Consider the following 22,235-nt stretch of genomic DNA (forward strand, 5'->3'; position numbering starts at 1 on the left):
ACCATTATGAGAATTGTCTGACACGATTCTCCCTGCCTCGAGTGCCACTCGTTTGTTGATCAAGATCGCTACCCCCTGATCTTTGAGCCCAGCCCTGAGTGGAATACTTGGCTGACCCACCCCTTTCTCAATCTTGTCTGGTCTATAACCTTTAGGTGTGTCTCTTGGTGCATTGCCACATCTGCCTTCAGCCTCCTCAAATGCGCAAACACGCGAGCCCTCTTGAGTGGCCCATTCAGTCTTCTAACGTTCCATGTGATCAGCCTGGACGGGGGGGCTTCCAGCCTCCCCCTCTCCCCCCCCCCCACCCCCCCCCACCCCCCTGCCGACTAGCCATCACACTTTTTAGGCCAGCCTCTAGCTTGCGCCCTCCGCTTCCTCGAGTCCCCACTCGGGCAGTCGCCGTTCCCGACCTCCCATTTCTCTCCTAGAAACAGTTCCTCCCCTGTCAGCAAATCAGCTCCCCCCCTTACCCCTCAGCAACAACTCTAGAAACCCAACCCCCCAAGTCAAGCTACAGCTTAACATCTGCTCACCCTCCACTGCACTTCCGAGAGCCAGCTGACCCATGCTGACTCGGTAGCTCCCGCCCCTGGCACCAAGCAGCCTGTCTCCCTATTGTTTTCTCTTCTCTCCCCCCCACATGAATAAACATTCCAAAAGCATCACATTCCCCAGTAAACAAATATCAGAAAAAACCGAGAAGAAACAGTCACTTTAGAAAAATAGTCACCCAAAAAGCAGAACCTAATTCAAAGCCCATCCTCCCTCTAACAAGGTCACTGCAAGATAAAGCGACCTTTAACCATCCATACAGCCCATTATTTTACATAGAACTACTTAAATTTATACAATCCAGCACCACAAATCGCCGCCACAGTACTTCTCCAAGGCTTAAGTGTCTTTTAATTCACCTCCAGCGTCATTTCGTTAATAAAGGTCCATACTTTGTCTGCCGTTTCAAAGTAGAAGTCCCGTTCCTCATGTGTGACCCACAGACATGCTGGGTACAACATCACAAACTTCACCCCCTTCTTAAAGAGGGTCGTTTTTGCCCGATTGAATACAGCTCGCCTCTTGGCCAAATCTGCTCCCAGGTCCTGATAGATGCGCATCTCACAGTTCTCCCACTTGCTGCTCCGTTCTTTCTTGGCCCACCGCAAAACGTGTTCCTTGTCCATGAAACGGTGAAAACGTACCACCATGGCCCTCGGTGGCTCGTTCGCTCTGGGCTTCCTCGCGAGGGCTCTGTGCGCTCTGTCCAATTCCAGGGGCCGAGGAAACGCCCCAGCCCCCATCAACTTCTCCAACATGTCCGTCACATAGGCCCTCGCATCCGATCCCTCACTGCCTTCAGGGAGGCCGACAATTCAGAGATTCTGCCTCCTGGACCTATTCTCTAGGTCCTCCAGCTTCACCTGCATTCTTTTCTGCCGGTCGTTCATCATCCACACCTTGCTTTCCAGCACGGTTATATACTCCTCGTGCTCGGACAACTAATTTTCCACCTCCTGGATCGCTCTCCCGTGGGTTTCCTGATTCTGAACCACTTGATCAATCGAAGCCTTAATTGGGTCCAGCGTGTCCTTCTTCAGCTTGGCGAAGCAATCCTCGAAAAACTTCACCAGCTGCTCCGTCGACCACTGTGCCGTCTCCCCGCACCCTTGCCCTCCGCCATGCTGTCCCGTGTTACCAGCTCTGCTTGCGTCTCCCTTATAGGACTTTGTCGTCTCTCACAGCCACTTCTGGTCCAATTCTCCATACACCGGAGGGGGGTTGCCCCTTACTGTCGCACTCTTCGCCGATTTATCTCATACACTGGAGGGGGGTTGCCCCTTACTGTCGCACTCTTCGCCGATTTATCTCATAAAATCAAAAAAAAACGGGGGGAAAAATTCCAAAAGTCCATTACAGGCGGGAGCTATCAAATGTGCGACCTACTTTTCCATGGCCGCCACCGGAAGACCCGAAAGGTACACTCCTGCCTGGTGATTGTTACACTGTTTGTACCTGTAAAGGCTTGTTTACATGTAAAGACTCACATTAATCTGCAATTATTTTGCAATTGTGTCTCTCCTATATTTTCTGTGATTGTGAATCTAGCTCCACTTCACCTGATGAAGGGACAGCACTCTGAAAGTTTGTCATTTCAAATAAACCTGTTGGACTTTAACCTGGTGTTGTAAGACTTCTTACTGTGCTCACCCCAGTCCAACTGTAGCATCTCCACATTGAGCTTATTACAGACACTAATGGATATCATATAGTGATCACTCGGTGCTGAGTCTGATGCTATACACAATTGTAGAGAGTAGTTATTTGGGGATGAGAGAGAGTGAACAGTAAGATAACGAATGTACCTGATAATACTTTCCGGTGTACTTGGGGATGATGCTGATGACGAACATGCCGATGAGGGTCAACAAGGTGAGTTTGAAGGACAGGTTGACCATGAACGCCAGCAGGAAGACCGCCCTCATCAGATACCACATCAGCAGACTCAACCTCTCTGTCAATGATTCACTCATCGTGTTCGTATCCGTGGTAATACGGGATGTGATGTCACCTAGGCAACACACGGAGAGGTATCGTTACCAGAGAACCAATTTGTAGACCTTTTCTACCATTCCTAAAGTAAGAATTATTATCTACGCCCATTGCAAATTGTGCACCAATCCCTGAAATGAACCTGATCGACTATCCTTTCAAAATTACCAATAATCTCCACGGTTGATTCTGTACTGAGTTGCTGTGGCTCACAGTTATGCTACCATTACTATCTACCTCTTACTCACTCTCTCTCTCTGATCATGGGGCGGCACGGTGGCACAGTGCTTAGCACTGCTGCTTCACAGATCGAGGGAGTTGGGTTCAATTCCAGCCTTGGAGACTGTCTGTGTGGAAATTGCATGTTCTCCCCGTGTGTGCGTGGGTTTCCTCCGGGTGCTCCGGTTTCCTCCCACAGTCCAAAGAAGTGCAGGTTAGGTTGTTTGGCCGTGTTGAATTGCCCTTAGTGTTCAATAGGTTAGGTGGGTTACTGGGTTACGCAGATGGGGTGGAGGTGTGGGGTTAAGTAGGGTGCTCTTTCCAAGGGCCCATGCAGACTCGATGGGCCAAATGCCCTCCTTCTGCACTGCAAATTCTATGATTCTATGATCATTGTCTCCCCCACTCCTCTCTCCCTTTCATCACTCTCCATGGCTTCATCTATCCATCTCTCTGGTCAGTGTCTCTTTCAGTGTCTCTCTCTATCCATCTCTCTGGTCAGTGTCTCACGTGGTATCTCTCTCCATCCGTCTCTCTGGTCAGTGTCTCTTTCAGTGTCTCTCTCTATCCATCTCTCTGGTCAGTGTCTCATGTGGTATCTCTCTCCATTCATCTCTCTGGTCAGGGTCTCTCTCAGTATCTCTCTCTCTATCCATTTCTGTCTGGTCAGTGTCTCTCTCTCTCTCTATCCATCTCTCTCTGGTCAGTGTCTCTCTCAGTATCTCTCTCTCTATCCATTTCTGTCTGGTCAGTGTCTCTCTCTCTCTCTATCCATCTCTCTCTGGTCAGGTTCTCTATCAATTTCTCGCTCTCTATCCATCTCTGTCTGGTCAGGGACTCTCTCAGTATCTCTCTCTCTATCCATTTCTGTCTGGTCAGTGTCTCTCTTGTTATCTCTCTCTCTCTATCCATCTTTCTCTGGTCAGTGTCTTTCATGGTATCTCTCTCTCTATTCACCTCTCTGGTCAGGGTCTCTATCAGTATCTCTCTATCTATCTATCCATCTCTCTCTGGTCAGGGTCTCTCTCAGTGTCTCTCTCTCTCGATTCATCTCTTTCTGGTCAGTGTCTTTCTTGGTATCTCTCTCTCTCTATCAATCTCTCTCTGGTCAGTCGCTCTCTCAGTATCTCTCTCTTGCTCTATCCATCTCTTTCTGGTCAGTCTCTCTCTCAGTATCTCTCTCTCTCTCTCTCTCTATCCATCTCTCCTGGTCAGTCTCTCTCTCAGTATCTCTCTCTCTTGCTCTATCCATCTCTCTCTGGTCAGTGTCTCTCTTGGTATCTCTCTCTATCCATCTCTCTCTGGTCAGTGTCTCTCTCTCAGTATCTCTCTCTTGCTCTATCCATCTCTCTCTGGTCAGTCTCTCTCTCAGTATCTCTCTCTCTCTCTATCCATCTCTCTCTGGTCAGTCTCTCTCTCAGTATCTCTGTCTTGCTCTATCCATCTCTCTCTGGTCAGTCTCTCTCTCAGTATCTCTCTCTTGCTCTATCCATCTCTCTCTGGTCAGTCTCTCTCTCAGTATCTCTCTCTTGCTCTATCCATCTCTCTCTGGTCAGTCTCTCTCTCAGTATCTCTCTCTTGCTCTATCCATCTCTCTCTGGTCAGTCTCTCTCTCAGTATCTCTCTCTTGCTCTATCCATCTCTCTCTGGTCAGTCTCTCTCTCAGTATCTCTCTCTTGCTCTATCCATCTCTCTCTGGTCAGTGTCTCTCACTGTATTTCTCTCTCTATCTATCTCTCTCTAGTCAGTGTCTCTCTTGGTATCTCTCTCTCTTGCTATCTCTTTCTGGTTACTATCTCTCTGTACCTCTCTTCTCTCCCTATGTATCTCTCTCTAGTCACTGCATCTCTCTATCACTCTTTCTCTCTCTATATATACCTATATATATATTGCTCTTGTCATCACCCCTTAAAGGGGAGAACCCTTTATCTTTCTCTCCCTATCCCTCTCTTTCGTCACTGTCTCTTCATCCCTGTCTCTGGTCATGATCTGTCTCTCATCATTCTCACTGTCTATCTGCTTCTTTCTCCTTCCCTCACTCTCCCTGCTCACTCTCTGTTTATGCCTGTCATTAACTGTGTCTCCATCTCTACCTGACTCTCACTCCCCCAGTCTCTGTGGCTAAGACACTCCCCTTACCGGTATGTACAGTGTCGAAGAAGGCAATGTCCTGCCGTACCACAGACCGAAACACAGATGTCTGAATACGAGTGTGGATCCCGGTCATTGTAACATTGTAGACACAGTCACATATAAACTCCGTCAAAGCACTGTGTGACACACAGAAACAGGAATCGCCAGGTTAATACACACTGCAATGTATGAGAAACATGAATCACTGGAGATACAATCACTGCACTATGTAAGAAACAGGAATCACTGGAGATACAATCAATGCACTGTGTGAGAAACAGGGAACTCTGGAGATACAATCACTGCACTGTGTGAGAAACAGGGATTACTGGAGATACAATCAATGCACTGTGTGAGAAACAGGAATCAGTGGAGATACAATCATTGCATTGTGTGAGAAACAGGAATCACGGGAGATACAATCACTGCACTGTTTAAGAAACAGGCATCACGGGAGACATAATCACTGCCCTGTTTAAGAAACATGAATCACTGGAGATACAATCATTGCACTGTGTGAGAAACAGGGATCACTGGAGATACAATCACAGCACTGTGTGAGAAACAGGGATCACTGGAGATACAATCAATGCACTGTGTGAGAAACAGGGATCACTGGAGATACAATCAATGCACTGTGTGAGAAACAGGAATCAGTGGAGATACAATCAATGCACTGTGTGAGAAACAGGAATCACGGGAGATACAATCACTGCACTGTTTAAGAAACAGGAATCACGGGAGACACAATCACTGCCCTGTTTAAGAAACATGAATCACTGGAGATACAATCATTGCACTGTGTGAGAAACAGGAATCACTGGAGATACAATCAATGCACTGTGTGAGAAACAGGGAACTCTGGAGATACAATCACTGCACTGTGTGAGAAACAGGGATCACTGGAGATACAATCACAGCACTGTGTGAGAAACAGGGATCACTGGAGATACAATCACAGCACTGTGTGAGAAACAGGGATCACTGGAGATACAATCAATGCACTGTGTGAGAAACAGGAATCACGGGAGACACAATCACTGCCCTGTTTAAGAAACATGAATCACTGGAGATACAATCATTGCACTGTGTAAAAAACAGGAATAAGTGATACAATCACTGCACTGTTTAAGAAACAGAAATCACTGTGGGACAATCATTATACTGTGTAAAAACAGAAATCATTGTCGATACAATCACTGCATTGTGTGAAAACAGAAGTCACCAGAGATATAATCACTGCACTGTGTGAAAAACAGGAATCACTGGAGATACAATCACTGCACTGTCTGAGAAGCGGAAAACGTTGGAGATACATTCACTGCGCTGTGTCAGAAACAGGACTCACTGGAGATACAATCACTGCACTGTGTGAGAAACAGAAGTCACTGGAGATACAATCACTGCAATGTTTGAGAAACAGGAATCACTGGAGATACAATGACTGCACTGTTTGAGAAACAGAAGTCACCGGAGATACAATCACTGCACTGTGTGAGAAACAGAAGTCACTGGAGATACAATCACTGCACTGTGTGAGAAACAGAAGTCACTGGAGATACAATCACTGCACTGTTTGAGAAACAGAAGTCACCGGAGATACAATCACTGCACTGTGTGAGAAATAGGAATCACTGGAGATACAATCACTGCACTGTTTGAGAAACAGAAGTCACCGGAGATACAATCACTGCACTGTGTGAGAAATAGGAATCACTGGAGATACAATCACTGCACTGTGTGAAAAACAGGAATCACTGGAGTTACAATCATTACAGGGAAGAGTATCTGTTTCTATCCCTGTATCCCACTGCAGTGAGTTGACCGTTGCTGCAACGTTAACCATGTTATGCTGCACAGTAGCATTCTGCGTACCTGCCACTGGTGATGAGGGACATGATGATGATGGATCTGGTGAATGCTGATGGATTCTCTTTATTCATCACCCAATCTGTCATCCGTCCGGTGTAATAGGGTATCGCCATCTCTCCTGCGAACGTGTGAAGCAAAAGTCTTATCAATCATCAGCAATTAGTGACAATTCATAGAGCCTCCATTATCAGTGGCATTTATCATCCATCCCAAATTGCCCCTTGAGAAGGTGGTGGTGAGTTGCCTTCTTGAACTGCTGCAGTCCTTGAGGTGTAGGTACACCCACTGTGCTGTTAGGGAGAGAGTTCCAGGATTTGACTCAGTGCCAGTGAAGGAACAGCGATACATTTCCAAGTCAGGGTGGTGAGTGACTTGGAGGGGAACCTCCAGGTGGTGGGGTTCCCAGGTATCTGCTGCTCTTGTCCTATATGGTAGTGGCCATGGGTTTGGAAGGTGCTGCCCTAAGGAACCTTGGTGAGTTACTGCAGTGCATCTTGTAGATGGTACACAGCTGCCACTGTTCATTGATGGTGAAAGAAGTGAATGTGGAAAGAGTAACAATCAAGTGAGTTCTTTTGTCCTGGATGGTGTGGTTGTAAGCTTTTCTTGGGGTCAACTGTGACAGTGAGGATGTCAACAGTCCATTACAGCTTCAGAGAACTGCCTACCAGAGGGATAGAGTCAATGGTTGAAGGGATGTTAACTTGCCATCCCAGTTCCCCTGCCTCCCTCGAGCCACCTCCTCATCACTTGACCCTAGACCCCTACATCATCCTTTGATCATCTTCCAAACCCCCACCCACCCCGTCCATTGCCCACACTTCACCTCCTGACCCAGCATCTTCCTTCTCCTAAACCCCTCCAGCGCTGTCCACCTCAAAACCCCCGGCCTCCACCTAACGCTCCCTAAACCCATATCCACCGTCGCCCGATGCCCAGTCAGCGATGCCAGTGTCGGCCTTACCCAGTGATGACAGGACCACAAAGATGGCCACAAGGAGGAACCGACCAATGTCCGGTTTCATGTAGGACAGCAGCCTGCCCAGGGTGGCCCCTGATCCTGCCTCGTCCGCTGTGTCCCGGTCCGGGAGGACGTGCCGGCACAGGAGGAAGACCAGGCCTGTGGTGGCATAGTTGAGGGCCAGCGTGCTCCAGTTATGTGGCCCGTACAGGAGTTCGCCCGACGGAAGCTGAACGAACGTCGCCAGGCTGACGTACACTGGAGTGAGCAGACAGGAGATAGCCAGCATCCAGTACAAGTCCCTCCACTGCAGCCAGCTCGGGAGCCTAGATGCGTACTGCGGCAAGGCTTGAAGTGAGGCATGTAGCAGGCACAACCGTAGCAGAGATATGAACCAGAGAGCAAGCACAGGCTCACACAGGCACCATTGGTGTAGGCCTAGGCTCAGGATCCAGGTAGCAGTAACATCCAGCAGTGGTAAATAGATCAGAGGATTGGATTCTGTCATCTTTACTCCAGCAGTTTGACCCTGGGAATCTGAAATACGAAGCAAAACCCAGGTTAATTATTGTGCCTGAAAGTAAGACTGAGATTAAATACTGTCACTGAGGATTTAACCCGGGTTAAATACTGTCACTAGGGATGTAACCCGGGTTGAATACTGTCACTGAGGATTTAACCCGGGTTAAATACTGTCACTAGGGATGTAACCCGGGTTGAATACTGTCACTGAGGATTTAACCCGGGTTAAATACTGTCACTGAGGATTTAACCCGGGTTAAATACTGTCACTAGGGATGTAACCCGGGTTGAATACTGTCACTGAGGATTTAACCCGGGTTAAATACTGTCACTAGGGATGTAACCCGGGTTGAATACTGTCACTGAGGATTTAACCCGGGTTAAATACTGTCACTAGGGATGTAACCCGGGTTAAATACTGTCACTGAGGATTTAACCCGGGTTAAATACTGTCACTGAGGATTTAACCCGGGTTAAATACTGTCACTAGGGATGTAACCCGGGTTGAATACTGTCACTGAGGATTTAACCCGGGTTAAATACTGTCACTAGGGATGTAACCGGGGTTAAATACTGTCACTGAGGATTTAACCCGGGTTAAATACTGTCACTGAGGATTTAACCCGGGTTAAATACTGTCACTAGGGATGTAACCGGGGTTAAATACTGTCACTGTGGATTTACCCGGGTTAAATCCTGTCACTAGGGATGTAAACTGGGTTAAATACTGTCACTGAGGATGTAACCCGGGTTAAATACTGTCACTGAGGATTTAACCCGGGTTAAATACTGTCACTAGGGATCTAAACTGGGTTAAATACTGTCACTAGGGATGTAACCGGGGTTAAATACTGTCACTAGGGATGTAACCGGGGTTAAATACTGTCACTAGGGATCTAAACTGGGTTAAATACTGTCACTAGGGATGTAACCCGGGTTAAATACTGTCACTAGGGATCTAAACTGGGTTAAATACTGTCACTAGGGATGTAACCCGGGTTAAATACTGTCACTAGGGATGTAACCGGGGTTAAATACTGTCACTGAGGATTTAACCCGGGTTAAATACTGTCACTAGGGATGTAACCGGGGTTAAATACTGTCACTGAGGATTTAACCCGGGTTAAATACTGTCACTAGGGATGTAACCGGGGTTAAATACTGTCACTGAGGATTTAACCCGGGTTAAATACTGTCACTAGGGATGTAACCCGGGTTAAATACTGTCACTGAGGATTTAACCCCGGTTAAATACTGTCACTAGGGATCTAAACTGGGTTAAATACTGTCACTGAGAATTTAAGCCGTTTAGATACCGTCACTTTGGATTTAACCTGGGTTAAATAATGTTGCTGAGGATTTAACCTGGGTTAGATACTGTTACTGAGGATTTAACACAGGTTAAATACTGGTCCTGAGGATTTGACCCTAGTTAAATCCTGGTTATAAGCTTTTAACCTGGGTTTAATACTGTCACCGAGGATTAAATACCGTGACTGAGGATTTAACCCAGGTTCCATCTGTCACTGGGGTTCATCCCAGGTAAAATAATGGTACTGAGGATTTAACCTGGATTTAATACCATTACTGTGGATTTAACCTGGATTTAATGTCGTTACTGAGGATTTAAACCAGGTTTAATAATAATCTGTAATAGTTTCACAAGTAGGCTTACATTAACACTGCAATGACGTTTCTGTAAATATCCCCTAGTTGCCATTCTGGCACCTGTTTGGGTACACAGAGGGAGAATTCAGAATGTCCAATTCACCTAACAAGCACGTCTTTGGGGACTTGTGGGAGGAAACCAGAGCGCCCGGAGGAAACCCACGCAGACACTTGGAAAACGTGCAGGTTCCACACAGACAGTGACCCAAGCCGGGAATCGAACCTGGGACTCTGGAGCTGGGAAGCAACAGTGCTTACAGTGCTACTGTGCTGCCCAAACTGTTACTGAGGATTTAACCCGGGTTAAATACTGTCACTGAGAATTTAACGTGGATTAAATATTGTTACTCAGAATTTAACTTGGGTTAAATTCAGTCACTGAGGATTTAACACAAGTTAAATACTGTTACTGAGAATTTAACATGGGTTCAATTCTGTCACTGAGGATTTAATCCGGGTTAAATACCGTTACTGAGGATTTAACCTGGGTTCTGTCTAGAATATGCCACTGGTTTAACTTGGGTTATGTCTGGAACTTTGCTGTAAAATTCAAAATCAATTAAAAACCCAGAAACTGTCAACATGTGGCAGAATCGGTGTCACCTCAATGAACCATCTTCACAACTGAGGAAACTTTGTGCTGTTGTAAACTAGCGAAAGTGGGGAGGCAGCAGGGAGGACAAATAGGAAAGTTGGTTATAGGGACTGAGGCAGAGAGATTAATGATGAAAGATTCTCCGTACAAAAACCAGAAGGATTGGAAATGAGTGTGGTAAAGAAAAGCACACAATATGTGCAGATGAGGTATGAATTTTTTTAATTGTTTTTTTTGAAAAATTTAGATTACCCAATTCATTTTTTTCCAATTAAGGGGCAATTTAGCGTGGCCAATCCACCTAGCCTGCACATCTTTGGGTTGTGGGGGCGAAACCCACGCAAACATGGGGAGAGTGTGCAAACCCCACACGGACAGTGACCCAGAGCTGGGATCGAACCTGGGATCTCGGCGCCGTGAGGCAGCAGGGCTACTCACTGCGCCACCGTGCTGCCCGAGATGAGGTATGAATATCTGGATAGCTGCGGCTGAATATAAAGAGGAAGGAATAAATAAACAACCAAAAATACAGACCAATGTGGGGGCAAAGATTATGATCTAAAATTCTAAACATGTGAATTAGGAGCAGGAATAGGCCCCTCGGCCCCTCGAGCATGCTCCACCATTCAATAAGATCATGGCTGATCTGATTGTAACCTCAACCCCACATTCCTGCCGACCCCCCCGATAACCTTTCACCCCATTGTTAATAAAGAATCTATCTCGCTCTGACTTAAAAATATTCAAAGATTCTGCTTCCACTGCCTTTTGAGGACGCGAGTTCCAGAGACTAAAGACACTCAGAGAGAAAAATTCTCCTCAGCTCTGTCTTGTATGGACAACCCCTTATTTCTAAACAGATTCTCCCACAAGAGGAAACAACCTCTCCACATCCACCCTGTCAATATCCCTCAGGATGTTAAAGGTTTCGATCAAGTTGCCTCTTGCTCTTCTAAACTCCAGTAGATACAAACCAACCATTCCTCACAAAAACTCCAAGTCCCCTGGGCCAGATGGGATATATCCTAGGATTCTTTGGGAGACAAGAGATGAGATTGCAGAGCCTTTGGCTTTGATCTTTGGGTCCACATTGTCCACGGGGATAGTGCCAGAGGACTGGAGAGTGGCGAATGTTGTTCCTCTGTTCAAGAAAGGGCATAGGAATGACCCTGGTAATTATAGGCTGGTTAGTCTTACTTCGGTGGTCGGCATGTTAATGGAAAAGGTCCTGAGGGATAGGATTAATGACCATTTGGAAAGATGCAGCTTAATCCGGGATAGTCAACACGGATTCGTGAAGGGTAAGTCTTGCCTCACAAATTTGATTGAATTCTTTGAGGAGGTAACTAAGTGTGTAGATGAAGGGAGAGCAGTTGATGTTGTAGACATGGATTTCAGTAAGGCGTTTGATAATGTTCCCCATGGTCGGCTCATGAAGAAAATAAGGAGATGTGGGATCGAGAGAAATTTGGCCAATTGGATAAGTAACTGGCTATCTCATAGAAGACAGAGGGTGGTGATGGATGGAAAATTTTCAGACTGGAGACCAGTTACCAGTGGTGTACCACAGGGATCAGTGCTGGGTCCTCTGCTATTTGTGATTTTTATCAATGACTTGGAGGAGGGGGGCTGAAGGGTGGGTCAGTAAATTTGCTGATGTCACCAAGATTGGTAGAGTAGTAGATGAGGTGGAGGGCTGTTGTAGGCTGCAAAGAGACATTGATAGGATGCAGAGCTGGGCCGAAAAATGGCAGATGGAGTTTAACCCTGATAAGTGCGAGGTGATTCATTTTTGTAGGACAAATTTGAATGCGGATTACAGGGTCAATGGCAGGGTTCTGAGAAATGTGGAGGAACAGAGAGATCTTGGGGTTCATGTCCACAGATCTCTGAAGGTTGCCACTCAAGTGGATAGAGCCGTGAAGAAAGCCTATAGTGTGTTAGCGTTTATTAACAGGGGGCTTGAGTTTAAGAGTCGTGGGGTTATGCTGCAACTATACATGACCCTGGTGAGACCACATTTGGAGTATTGTGTGCAGTTCGGGTCACCTCACTATAGGAAGCATTGGAAAGGGTGCAAAGGATATTTACCAGGATGCTGCCTGGTTTGGAGGGTAGGTCTTATGAGGAAAGGTTGAGGGAGCTAGGGCTTTTCTCTTTGGAGCGGAGGAGGATGAGAGGTGACTTAATAGTGGTTTAGAAGATGATGAGGGGGATAGATAGAGTGGACGTTCAGAGACTATTACCTCGGGTGGATGTAGCTGTTACAAGGGGGCATAACTATAAGGTTCAGGGTGGGAGATATAGGAGGGATATCCGAGGTAGGATCTTTACTCAGAGAGTGGTTAGGGTGTGGAATGGACTGCCTGCTGTGATAGTGGAGTCGGACACTTTGGGAACTTTTAAGCGGTTATTGGATAGGCACATAGAGCACACCAGAATGACAGGGAGTGGGATAGCTTGATCTTGGTTTCGGACAAAGCTCGGCACAACGTCGAGGGCCGAAGGGCCTGTTCTGTGCTGTACTGTTCTATGTTCTAAATCGGATGAAAATGATTTAAAAAACCATGTTAATTCTGCCCGATTGCCTTGAATTTCATGAGCGATAATGTCTCTAACATTCTCACATTTCTTCCAACATTTTCCCTAAAAATGAGGTTAAGCTCACTGACCTGTAGTTTCCTGCTTTCTGTTTCCCTCCTTTCTTGAACAAAGGAGTTACATTTGCTACCATCTAATCTAATGGAAACTTCCCTGAAAGGAGAGGCACTGCTCTTTGAGCATGTGTCGATCTTTACTGGAACACTATAGCAGAGCAAGGACAGAGATTAGAGTGAAGAAAATGGAGAATTGAACTGGCCGAGGACAGAGAGGTCAGAGTTGAAGTGAGGTGAAAACGGAGGGGGTAACAGGGAAGATATTCGGCTGGATTCTCTGCTGGCGGGATCCTCCATTTTGCCGACAGCACACTCACGCCCATGGATTCCCTGACGGCATGGGGGTGTCCACAATGGGAAACTCCACTGGCCGGCTGCCGGAGAGTCCCGCTGCCGGCGGGGGCACGCTGCACCCGAATTCGGGTGCGGCAGGATGGAGAATCCTGCCCATTATATCTCCTGTGTTTCCACAGAAACATGGCGCAGGGAAGGGATTGTGTGTTGGGAGTGACTGAGGAATGGACAAGGGTATCACAGAGCAAACCACTCCTTTGCAAAGCTGAACAGGAAGGGGAGGGGGAAATGTGTTTGGTGGTGGCATCAAGCTGGAGGTGGAGGTTAATCTAGGTTAGATATAGCAGCACAGAGTGCATCTGGGTTAAATATAGCACCAGAGTTTAGCCAGGGCTAAATATAGCGCCTTGTGCTTTAACCTGTGTGGACTAGCGCAGTTGGCTTGACAGCTGGTTTGTGATGCAGAACAAGGCCAACAGCGCAGGTTCAATTCCCGTACCGGCTGAGGTTATTCATGAAGACCCCTCCTTCTCAACCTTGGCCATCGCATGAGGTGTGGTGATTCTCAGGTTAAATCTCCACCAGTCAGATCTCCCTCTCAAAGGGGAAAGCAGCCTGTGGCCATCGGGGACTATAGCAACTTTACTATTACACCATGGGTTACAGGACACTCTCGCCTAGGGTAAAAGCAGTAATCACTGAAAGATACAGAGCTATATCCGTACCCAACGCTTTACAGTCAGGAGGAAAGCTACAGCTAGCTCCTTCTGAACTGAATTGAACCATTTGTTTATCTTGGAGTTCTGCCCTGTATGATAATGATTCCACCTTGCAAAGCTTGGTCGAGAAGTCAAAAGCCCTGGGTGGGCAAATAAACATCTCTTGTTCAATAATCCCCATAAATATCATCCCTGATGTACACATTGCTTCAGGATGTGTATATTATAACAGGATATGTACATTATCCCACAGTATATATCTTATAACTGGATGTGTACATTGTCCAACAATATGTATCTAATACCAAAACGTACATGGTTGTGATATATGTATGCTATTCCTGGATGTGTGCATGATCCAAAGCTACGATATTATCCCTGGATATATACATGGTCCTGGGTTATGTATATTATACCCGGATGTGCACGTGGCCCTGGGTTATGTATATTATCCCTGGATGTGTACATGTCCCTGGATTATGTGTTTTATACTCCGACGTGTACATGGGCCTGGGCTATGTGTATTATCCTGGATGTATACATGGTTCTGGGTTATGTATATAGTCCCCAGATATGTACAGGGTCCAGGGTTATGTACATTATCCTGGTTGTGTACATGGTTCTGGATTATATAATTATCCCAGATGTGTACATGGTCCAGATTTATGTACATTATCCCAAATGTGCATGGTCCAGGGTTATGTAAATTATCCCAGGTGTGTACATGGACAGGGTTATGTGGATTATCCCAGGATGTGTACATGGTCCAGGATTATGTAGGTTATCCCTGGACGTGTACATGGTCCAGGGTTATTATATTATCACGGATGTATACATGGACAGGGTTATGTACATTATCCCAGGTGTGTACATGGTCCAGGGTTATGTGGATTATCCCAGGATGTGTACATGGTCCAGGGTTATATTATCATGGATGGGTACATGGTCCTGGATTATGTACATTATCCCAGATGTGTATATGGCCCAGAGTTATGTACATTATCCTAGATGGGTACATGGTTAGGGTTATGTACATTATCCCAGATGTGTACATGGTCCAGGGTTATGTACATTATCCCAGGTGTGTACATGGTCCAGGGTTATGTGGACTATCCCTGGACCTGTACATGGTCCAGCGTTCACAGATGTGTACATGGACAGGGTTATGTACATTATCCCTGGATGTGTACATGTTCCAGGGTTATGTACATTATCCCTAGAACTAATGCAGCAGGGGCATGGGAACCTGGATTGTAGTTTTAGAGTACGGGAGAATGAGAGTATAGAGGTCAGGAGCACAGATTTGACGTCGCAGGAGGGGGCCAGTGTGCAGCTAGGTGGTTTGAAGTGTGTCTACTTCAATGCCAGGAGTATACAAAATAAGGTAGGTGAACTGGTAGCATGGGTTGGTACCTGGGACTTCGATGTTGTGGCCATTTTGGAGACATGGATAGAGCAGGGACAGGAATGGATGTTGCAGGTTCCGGGGTTTAGGTGTTTTAGTAAGCTCAGAGAAGGAGGCAAAAGAGGGGGAGGTGTGGCGCTGCTAGTCAAGAGCAGTATTACGGTGGCGGAGAGGATGCTAGATGGGGACTCATCTTCAGAGGTAGTATGGGCTGAGGTTAGAAACAGGAAAGGAGAGGTCACCCTGTTGGGAGTTTTCTATAGGCCTCCAAATAGTTCTAGGGATGTAGAGGAAAGGATGGCGAGGATGATCCTGGATAAGAGCGAAAGTAACAGGGTAGATATTATGGGAGACTTTAACTTTCCAAATATTGACTGGAAAAGATATAGTTCGAGTACATTAGATGGGTCGTTTTTTGTACAGTGTGTGCAGGAGGGTTTCCTGACACAATATGTTGGCAGGCCAACAAGAGGCGAGGCCACGTTGGATTTGGTTTTGGGTAATGAACCTGGCCAGGTGTTGGATTTGGAGGTAGGGACTTTAGGGACAGTGACCACAATTCGGTGACGTTTACGCTAGTGATGGAAAGGGATAAGTATACACCGCAGGGCAAAAGTTATAGCTGGGGGAAGGGCAATTATGATGCCATTAGACGTGACTTGGGGGGATAGGTTGGAGAAGTAGACTGCAAGTGTTGGGCACACTGGATAAGTGGAGCTTGTTCAAGGATCAGCTACTGCGTGTTCTTGATAAGTACGTACCGGTCAGGCAGGGAGGAAGGCTTAGCGCGAGGGAACCGTGGCTTACCAAAGAAGTGGAATCTCTTGTTAAGAGGAAGAAGGAGGCCTATGTGAAGATGAGGTGTGAAGTTTCAGTTGGGGCGATGGATAGTTACAAGGTAGCGAGGAAGGATCTAAAGAGAAAGCTAAGACGAGCAAAGAGGGGACATGAGAAGTATTTGGCAGGTAGGATCAAGGAAAACCCAAAAGCTTTCTGTAGGTATGTCAGGAATAAGCGAATGACTAGGGTAAGAGTAGGACCAGTCAAGGACAGGGATGGGAAGTTGTGTGTGGAGTCTTAAGAGATAGGCGAGATACTAAATGAATATTTTTCGTCAGTATTCACTCAGGAAAAAGATAATGTTGTGGAGGAGAATGCTGAGACCCAGGCTATTAGAATAGATGGCATTGAGGTACGTAGGGAAGAGGTGTTGGCAATTCTGGAAAGGCTGAAAATAGATAAGTCCCCGGGGCCTGATGGGATTTATCCTAGGATTCTCTGGGAGGCCAGGGAAGAGATTGCTGGACCTTTGGCTTTGATTTTTATGTCACCATTGGCTACAGGAATAGTGCCAGAGGACTGGAGGATAGCAAATGTGGTCCCTTTGTTCAAAAAGGGGAGCAGAGACAACCCCGGCAACTATAGACCGGTGAGCCTCAAGTCTGTAGTGGGTAAAGTCTTGGAGGGGATTATAAGAGACAAGATTTATAATCATCTAGATAGGAATAATATGATCAGGGATAGTCAGCATGGCTTTGTAAAGGGTAGGTCATGCCTCACAAACCTTATCGAGTTCTTTGAGAAGGTAGACGAGGGTAGAGCAGTTGATGTGGTGTATATGGATTTCAATAAAGCATTTGATAAGGTTCCCCACGGTAGGCTATTGGAGAAAATACGGAGGCTGGGGATTGAGGGTGATTTAGAGATGTGGATCAGAAATTGGCTAGCTGAAAGCAGACAGAGGGTGGTGGTTGATGGGAAATGTTCAGAATGGAGTTCATTTACAAGTGGCGTACCACAAGGATCTGTTCTGGGGCCGTTGCTGTTTGTCATTTTTATCAATGACCTAGAGGAAGGCGCAGAAGGGTGGGTGAGTAAATTTGCAGACGACACTAAAGTTGGTGGTGTTGTCGACAGTGAGGAAGATGTAGCAGGTTACAGAGGGACATAGATAAGCTGCAGAGCTGGGCTGAGAGGTGGCAAATGGAGTTTAATGTCGAGAAGTGTGAGGTGATTCACTTTGGTTGGAAGGAATAACAGGAATGCAGAATATTTGGCTAATGGTAAAGTTCTTGGAAGTGTGGATGAGCAGAGGGATCTAGGTGTCCATGTACATAGATCCCTGAAAGTTGCCACTCAGGTTGATAGGGTTGTGAAGAAGGCCTATGGAGTGTTGGCCTTTATTGGTAGAGGGATTGAGTTCCGGAGTCATGAGGTCATGTTGCAGCTGTACAAAACTCTGGTACGGCCGCATTTGGAGTATTGCGTACAGTTCTGGTCACTGCATTATAGGAAGGACGTGGAGGCTTTGGAGCAGGTGCAGAGGAGATTTACCAGGATGTTGCCTGGTATGGAGGGAAAATCTTATGAGGAAAGGCTGATGGACTTGAGGTTGTTTTCGTTGGAGAGAAGAAGGTTAAGAGGAGACTTAATAGAGGCATACAAAATGATCAGGGGGTTAGATAGGGTGGACAGTGAGAGCCTTCTCCCGCGGATGGAAATGGCTGGCACGAGGGGACATAGCTTTAAACTGAGGGGTAATAGATATAGGACAGAGGTCAGAGGTAGGTTCTTTATGCAAAGAGTGGTGAGGCCATGGTATGCCCTACCGGCAACAGTAGTGAACTCGCCATCATTGAGGGCATTTAAAAGTTTATTGGATAAGCATATGGATGATAATGGCATAGTGTAGGTTAGATGGCTTTTGTTTTGGTGCAACATTGTGGGCCGAAGGGCCTGTACTGCGCTGTATCGTTCTATGTTCTATGTCCTATGTGTACATAGTTCAGGGTTATGTACATTATCCCTGGGCATGCATATGGGTTATGTACATTATCCATGGATGGAGACATGGTTCAGGGCTTTGTACATTATCCCAGATGTGTACATGGTTCAGGGTTGTGTACATTATTTCTGGATGTGTACATGGTCCAGGGTTATGTGGATTATTCCTGGATGTGTACATCGTCCAGGGTTATGTATATTATCCCCTTAATTGTGCACAAAGTAAAATTGAAATCTGTGAGATTAGAGGGGCTGTGTCATCCTGGAAACTAAATTGGCTACAGGACAGAAAGAAAAGAGCAACGGTGAATAGTTCATCAGACTGGACACAAGTATTCAAGTAGAGATAAACAGATGTTTTGCAGACAAATGGGGTCAGGGTTTATGGGGTGCTTCAGGGTAAGGGAGAGGTGCAGGCAGGAGAGGAGGCCACCACCACATCAGCCATGATGTTACTGAATGGTGCAGAGGGCTGAAGGGCCTACTCCTGCTCCTCAGTCAGGATGCAGTGGTGTCTCCCGCCCTCCCCCCGGGTCAGGTCGAGGACCACTGCCCGGTTTATTATGAATGAGTGGAGTGGACTTGGGGCTGGGGAGTACAGTTGGAAAGTGAGTAACAGCAGACAACTCCAAACTACAGTGCGGAGGCTATAGTGACAGGCTCCAGGAGGTGAGGGAATAGACAGGCAGAGGAGATTTTAAACAGGAGTGTGAGGGGAGCGACAAGATTGTGGTGGGGAAAATTCGGAGAGGTTAATACAAAGCAGATGATACAGCAACACAGGCACTGGGAATGTCTTCACAGATATTCGGAGCAGAGAAGTAGGGAACAGTGCTTTTAGAAGGCACACATAGACCTTGGTCCACACACACACAGAAAGTACAGTGCAGCACTGTGCCCACTAAGCTGTATCTGTGCCACTACCCATTTCCCGGAAAGAGGAGATCTCCTGTTCACTGACCTGGTTACTGGTTCGGCAGAGGCGCTCCTCGCTATTTCTGTTTTGACTGGATTGGTGTGTGTGTGTGAGAGAGAGACTCCGGGACCACACAGCGGGGCTCCGGGAGCCGGCTCCAGGAATGCAGGCTGCCGGCTCGGGGCTGGCGGTGCTCGGTTATCGGGGATCCCTCTCCCTCTCTGTCTGTCTGTGGATCGGGAATACCCCGGCTCAGAGCGGTTCCGCCTCTGATAAGTGTCAAAGCGAAAATGAAACCGATTTCAAACCGACTCCCCGCACAAAAATACTCTTTATCAGAGTGCTCAGCACAGTGTTTAATATATAAACAGTGTGTCCAATCCAGATAATGTTTCATCTATATACAAGATGCAGGGATGCACAATAGTGTGCGGGGCAAAATAATATACACGCATTATAGTCGTCAATATAATGTACACAGTCTGTACATTATGGCGATTTGCCATTATAATGTACATACAGTCTACATTATGGGGGATTTGTCAATATAATAAGAACAAAGAAAAGTACAGCACAGGAACAGGCCCTTCAGCCCTCCAAGCCCGTGCCGACCATGCTGCCTGACTAAACTCCAATCTTCTACACTTCCTGGGTCCGTATACCTCTATTCCCATCCTATTCATGTATTTGTCAAGATGCCCCTTAAATGTGACTATCGTCCCTGCTTCCTCCACCTCCTCCGGCAGCGAGTTCCAGGCACCCACTACCCTCTGTGTAAAAAACTTGCCTCGTACATCTACTCTAAACCTTGCCCCTCGCACCTTAAACCTTTGCCCCCTAGTAATTGACCCTCTACCCTGGGGAAAAGCCTCTGACTATCCACTCTGTCTATGCCCCTCATAATTTTGTAGACTTCTATCAGCTCGCCCCTCAACCTCCGTTGTTCCAGTGAGAACAAACCGAGTTTCTTCAACCGCTCCTCATATCTAATGCCCTCCATACCAGGCAACATTCTGGTAAATCTCCTGCACCCTCTCTAAAGCCTCCACATCCTTCTGGTAGTGTGGCGACCAGAATTGAACACTATACTCCAAGTGTGGCCTAACTAAGGTTCTATACAGCTACAACATGACTTGCTAATTCTTATACTCAATGCCCTGGCCAATGAAGGCAAGCATGCCGTATGCCTTCTTGACTACCTTCTCCACCTGTGTTGCCCCTTTCAGTGACCTGTGGACCTGTACACCTAGATCTCTCTGACTTTCAATACTCTTGAGGGTTCTACCATTCACTGTATATTCCCTACCTGCATTAGACCTTCCAAAATGCATTACCTCACATTTGTCCGGATTAAACACCATCTGCCATCTCTCCGCCCAAGTCTCCAAACAATCTAAATCCTGCTGTATCCTCTGACAGTCCTCATCGCTATCCGCAATTCCACCAATCTTTGTGTCGTCTGCAAACTTACTAATCAGACCAGTTACATTTTCCTCCAAATCATTTATATATACTACAAACAGCAAAGGTCCCAGCACTGATCCCTGCGGAACACCACTAGTCACAGCCCTCCAATTAGAAAAGCATCCTTCCATTGCTACTCTCTGCCTTCTATGACCTAGCCAGTTCTGTATCTACCTTGCCAGCTCACCCCTGATCCCGTGTGACTTCACCTTTTGTACCAGTCTACCATGAGGGACCTTGTCAAAGGCCTTACTGAAGTCCATATCGACAACATCGACTGCCCTACCTGCATCAATCATCTTTGTGACCTTTTCGAAAAACTCTATCAAGTTAGTGAGACACGACCTCCCCTTCACAAAACCATGCTGCCTCTCACTAATACGTCCATTTGCTTCCAAATGGGAGTAGACCCTGTCTCGAAGAATTCTCTCCAGTGATTTCCCTACCACTGACGTAAGGCTCACTGGCCTGCAGTTCCCGGGATTACCCTTGCTACCCTTCTTAAACAGAGGAACAACATTGGCTATTCTCCAGTCCTCCGGGACATCAACTGAAGACAGTGAGGATCCAACGATTTCTGTCAAGGACTCAGCAATTTCCTCTCTAGCCTCCTTCAGTATTCTGGGGTAGATCCCATCAGGCCCGGGGGACTTATCTACCTTAAAAAAATTTCAAGACGCCCAACACCTCGTCTTTTTGGATCTCAATGTGACCCAGGCTATCTACACACCCTTTCCAGGCTCAACATCCACCAATTCCTTCTCTTTGGTGAATACTGATGCAAAGTAGTCATTTAGTACCTCACCCATTTCCTCTGGCTCCACACATAGATTCCCTTGCCTATCCTTCAGTGGGCCAACCCTTTCCCTGGCTACCCTCTTGCTTTTTATGTACGTGTAAAAAGCCTTGGGATTTTCCTTAACCATTTTTGCCAATGACTTTTCGTGACTCCTTCTAGCCCTCCTGACTCCTTGCTTAAGTTCCTTCCTACTTTCCGTATATTCCACACAGGCTTCGCCTGTTCCCAGCCTTTTAGACCTGACAAATGCCTCCTTTTTCTTTTTGACGAGGCCTACAATATCACTCGTCATCCAAGGTTCCCGAAAATTGCCGTATTTATCTTTCTTCCTCACAGGAACATGCCGGTCCTGTATTCCTTTCAACTGCCACTTGAAAGCCTCCCACATGTCAGATGTTGATTTGCCCTCAAACATCCGCCCCCAATCTATGTTCTTCAGTTCCCGCCTAATATTGTTATAATTAGCCTTCCCCTAATTTAGCACATTCACCCTCGGACCACTCTTATCCTTGTCCACCAGCACTTTAAAACTTACTGAATTGTGGTCACTGTTCCCGAAATGCTCCCCTACTGAAACTTCTACCACCTGGCCGGGCTCATTCCCCAATACCAGGTCCAGTACAGCCCCTTCCCTAGTTGGACTATCTGCATATTGTTTTAAGAAGCCCTCCTGGATGCTC

At 46.6% G+C, this 22,235-nt stretch overlaps 1 protein-coding gene across 1 annotated transcript in view; it reads right to left on the reverse strand.

Annotated features, from left to right (window-relative positions):
- The window catches only part of LOC140390097 (antigen peptide transporter 1-like), a 78,698-nt gene extending 59,145 nt beyond the window's left edge, over nt 1–19,553 (reverse strand). The window contains exons 1-5 of the mRNA XM_072475003.1: nt 19,338–19,553; nt 7,736–8,269; nt 6,775–6,889; nt 4,906–5,036; nt 2,361–2,566 (exon numbers count right to left, since the gene is read on the reverse strand). Of these exons, the coding sequence (XP_072331104.1) occupies nt 2,361–2,566; nt 4,906–5,036; nt 6,775–6,889; nt 7,736–8,240 (957 nt within the window). The 5' untranslated portion in view covers nt 8,241–8,269; nt 19,338–19,553. The remainder of the gene's footprint in view (nt 1–2,360; nt 2,567–4,905; nt 5,037–6,774; nt 6,890–7,735; nt 8,270–19,337) is intronic.
- Nucleotides 19,554–22,235: the final 2,682 nt, after the last annotated feature.

The sequence above is a fragment of the Scyliorhinus torazame genome, chromosome 14 (assembly GCF_047496885.1).
Source record: "Scyliorhinus torazame isolate Kashiwa2021f chromosome 14, sScyTor2.1, whole genome shotgun sequence".
Lineage (NCBI taxonomy): Eukaryota > Metazoa > Chordata > Chondrichthyes > Carcharhiniformes > Scyliorhinidae > Scyliorhinus > Scyliorhinus torazame.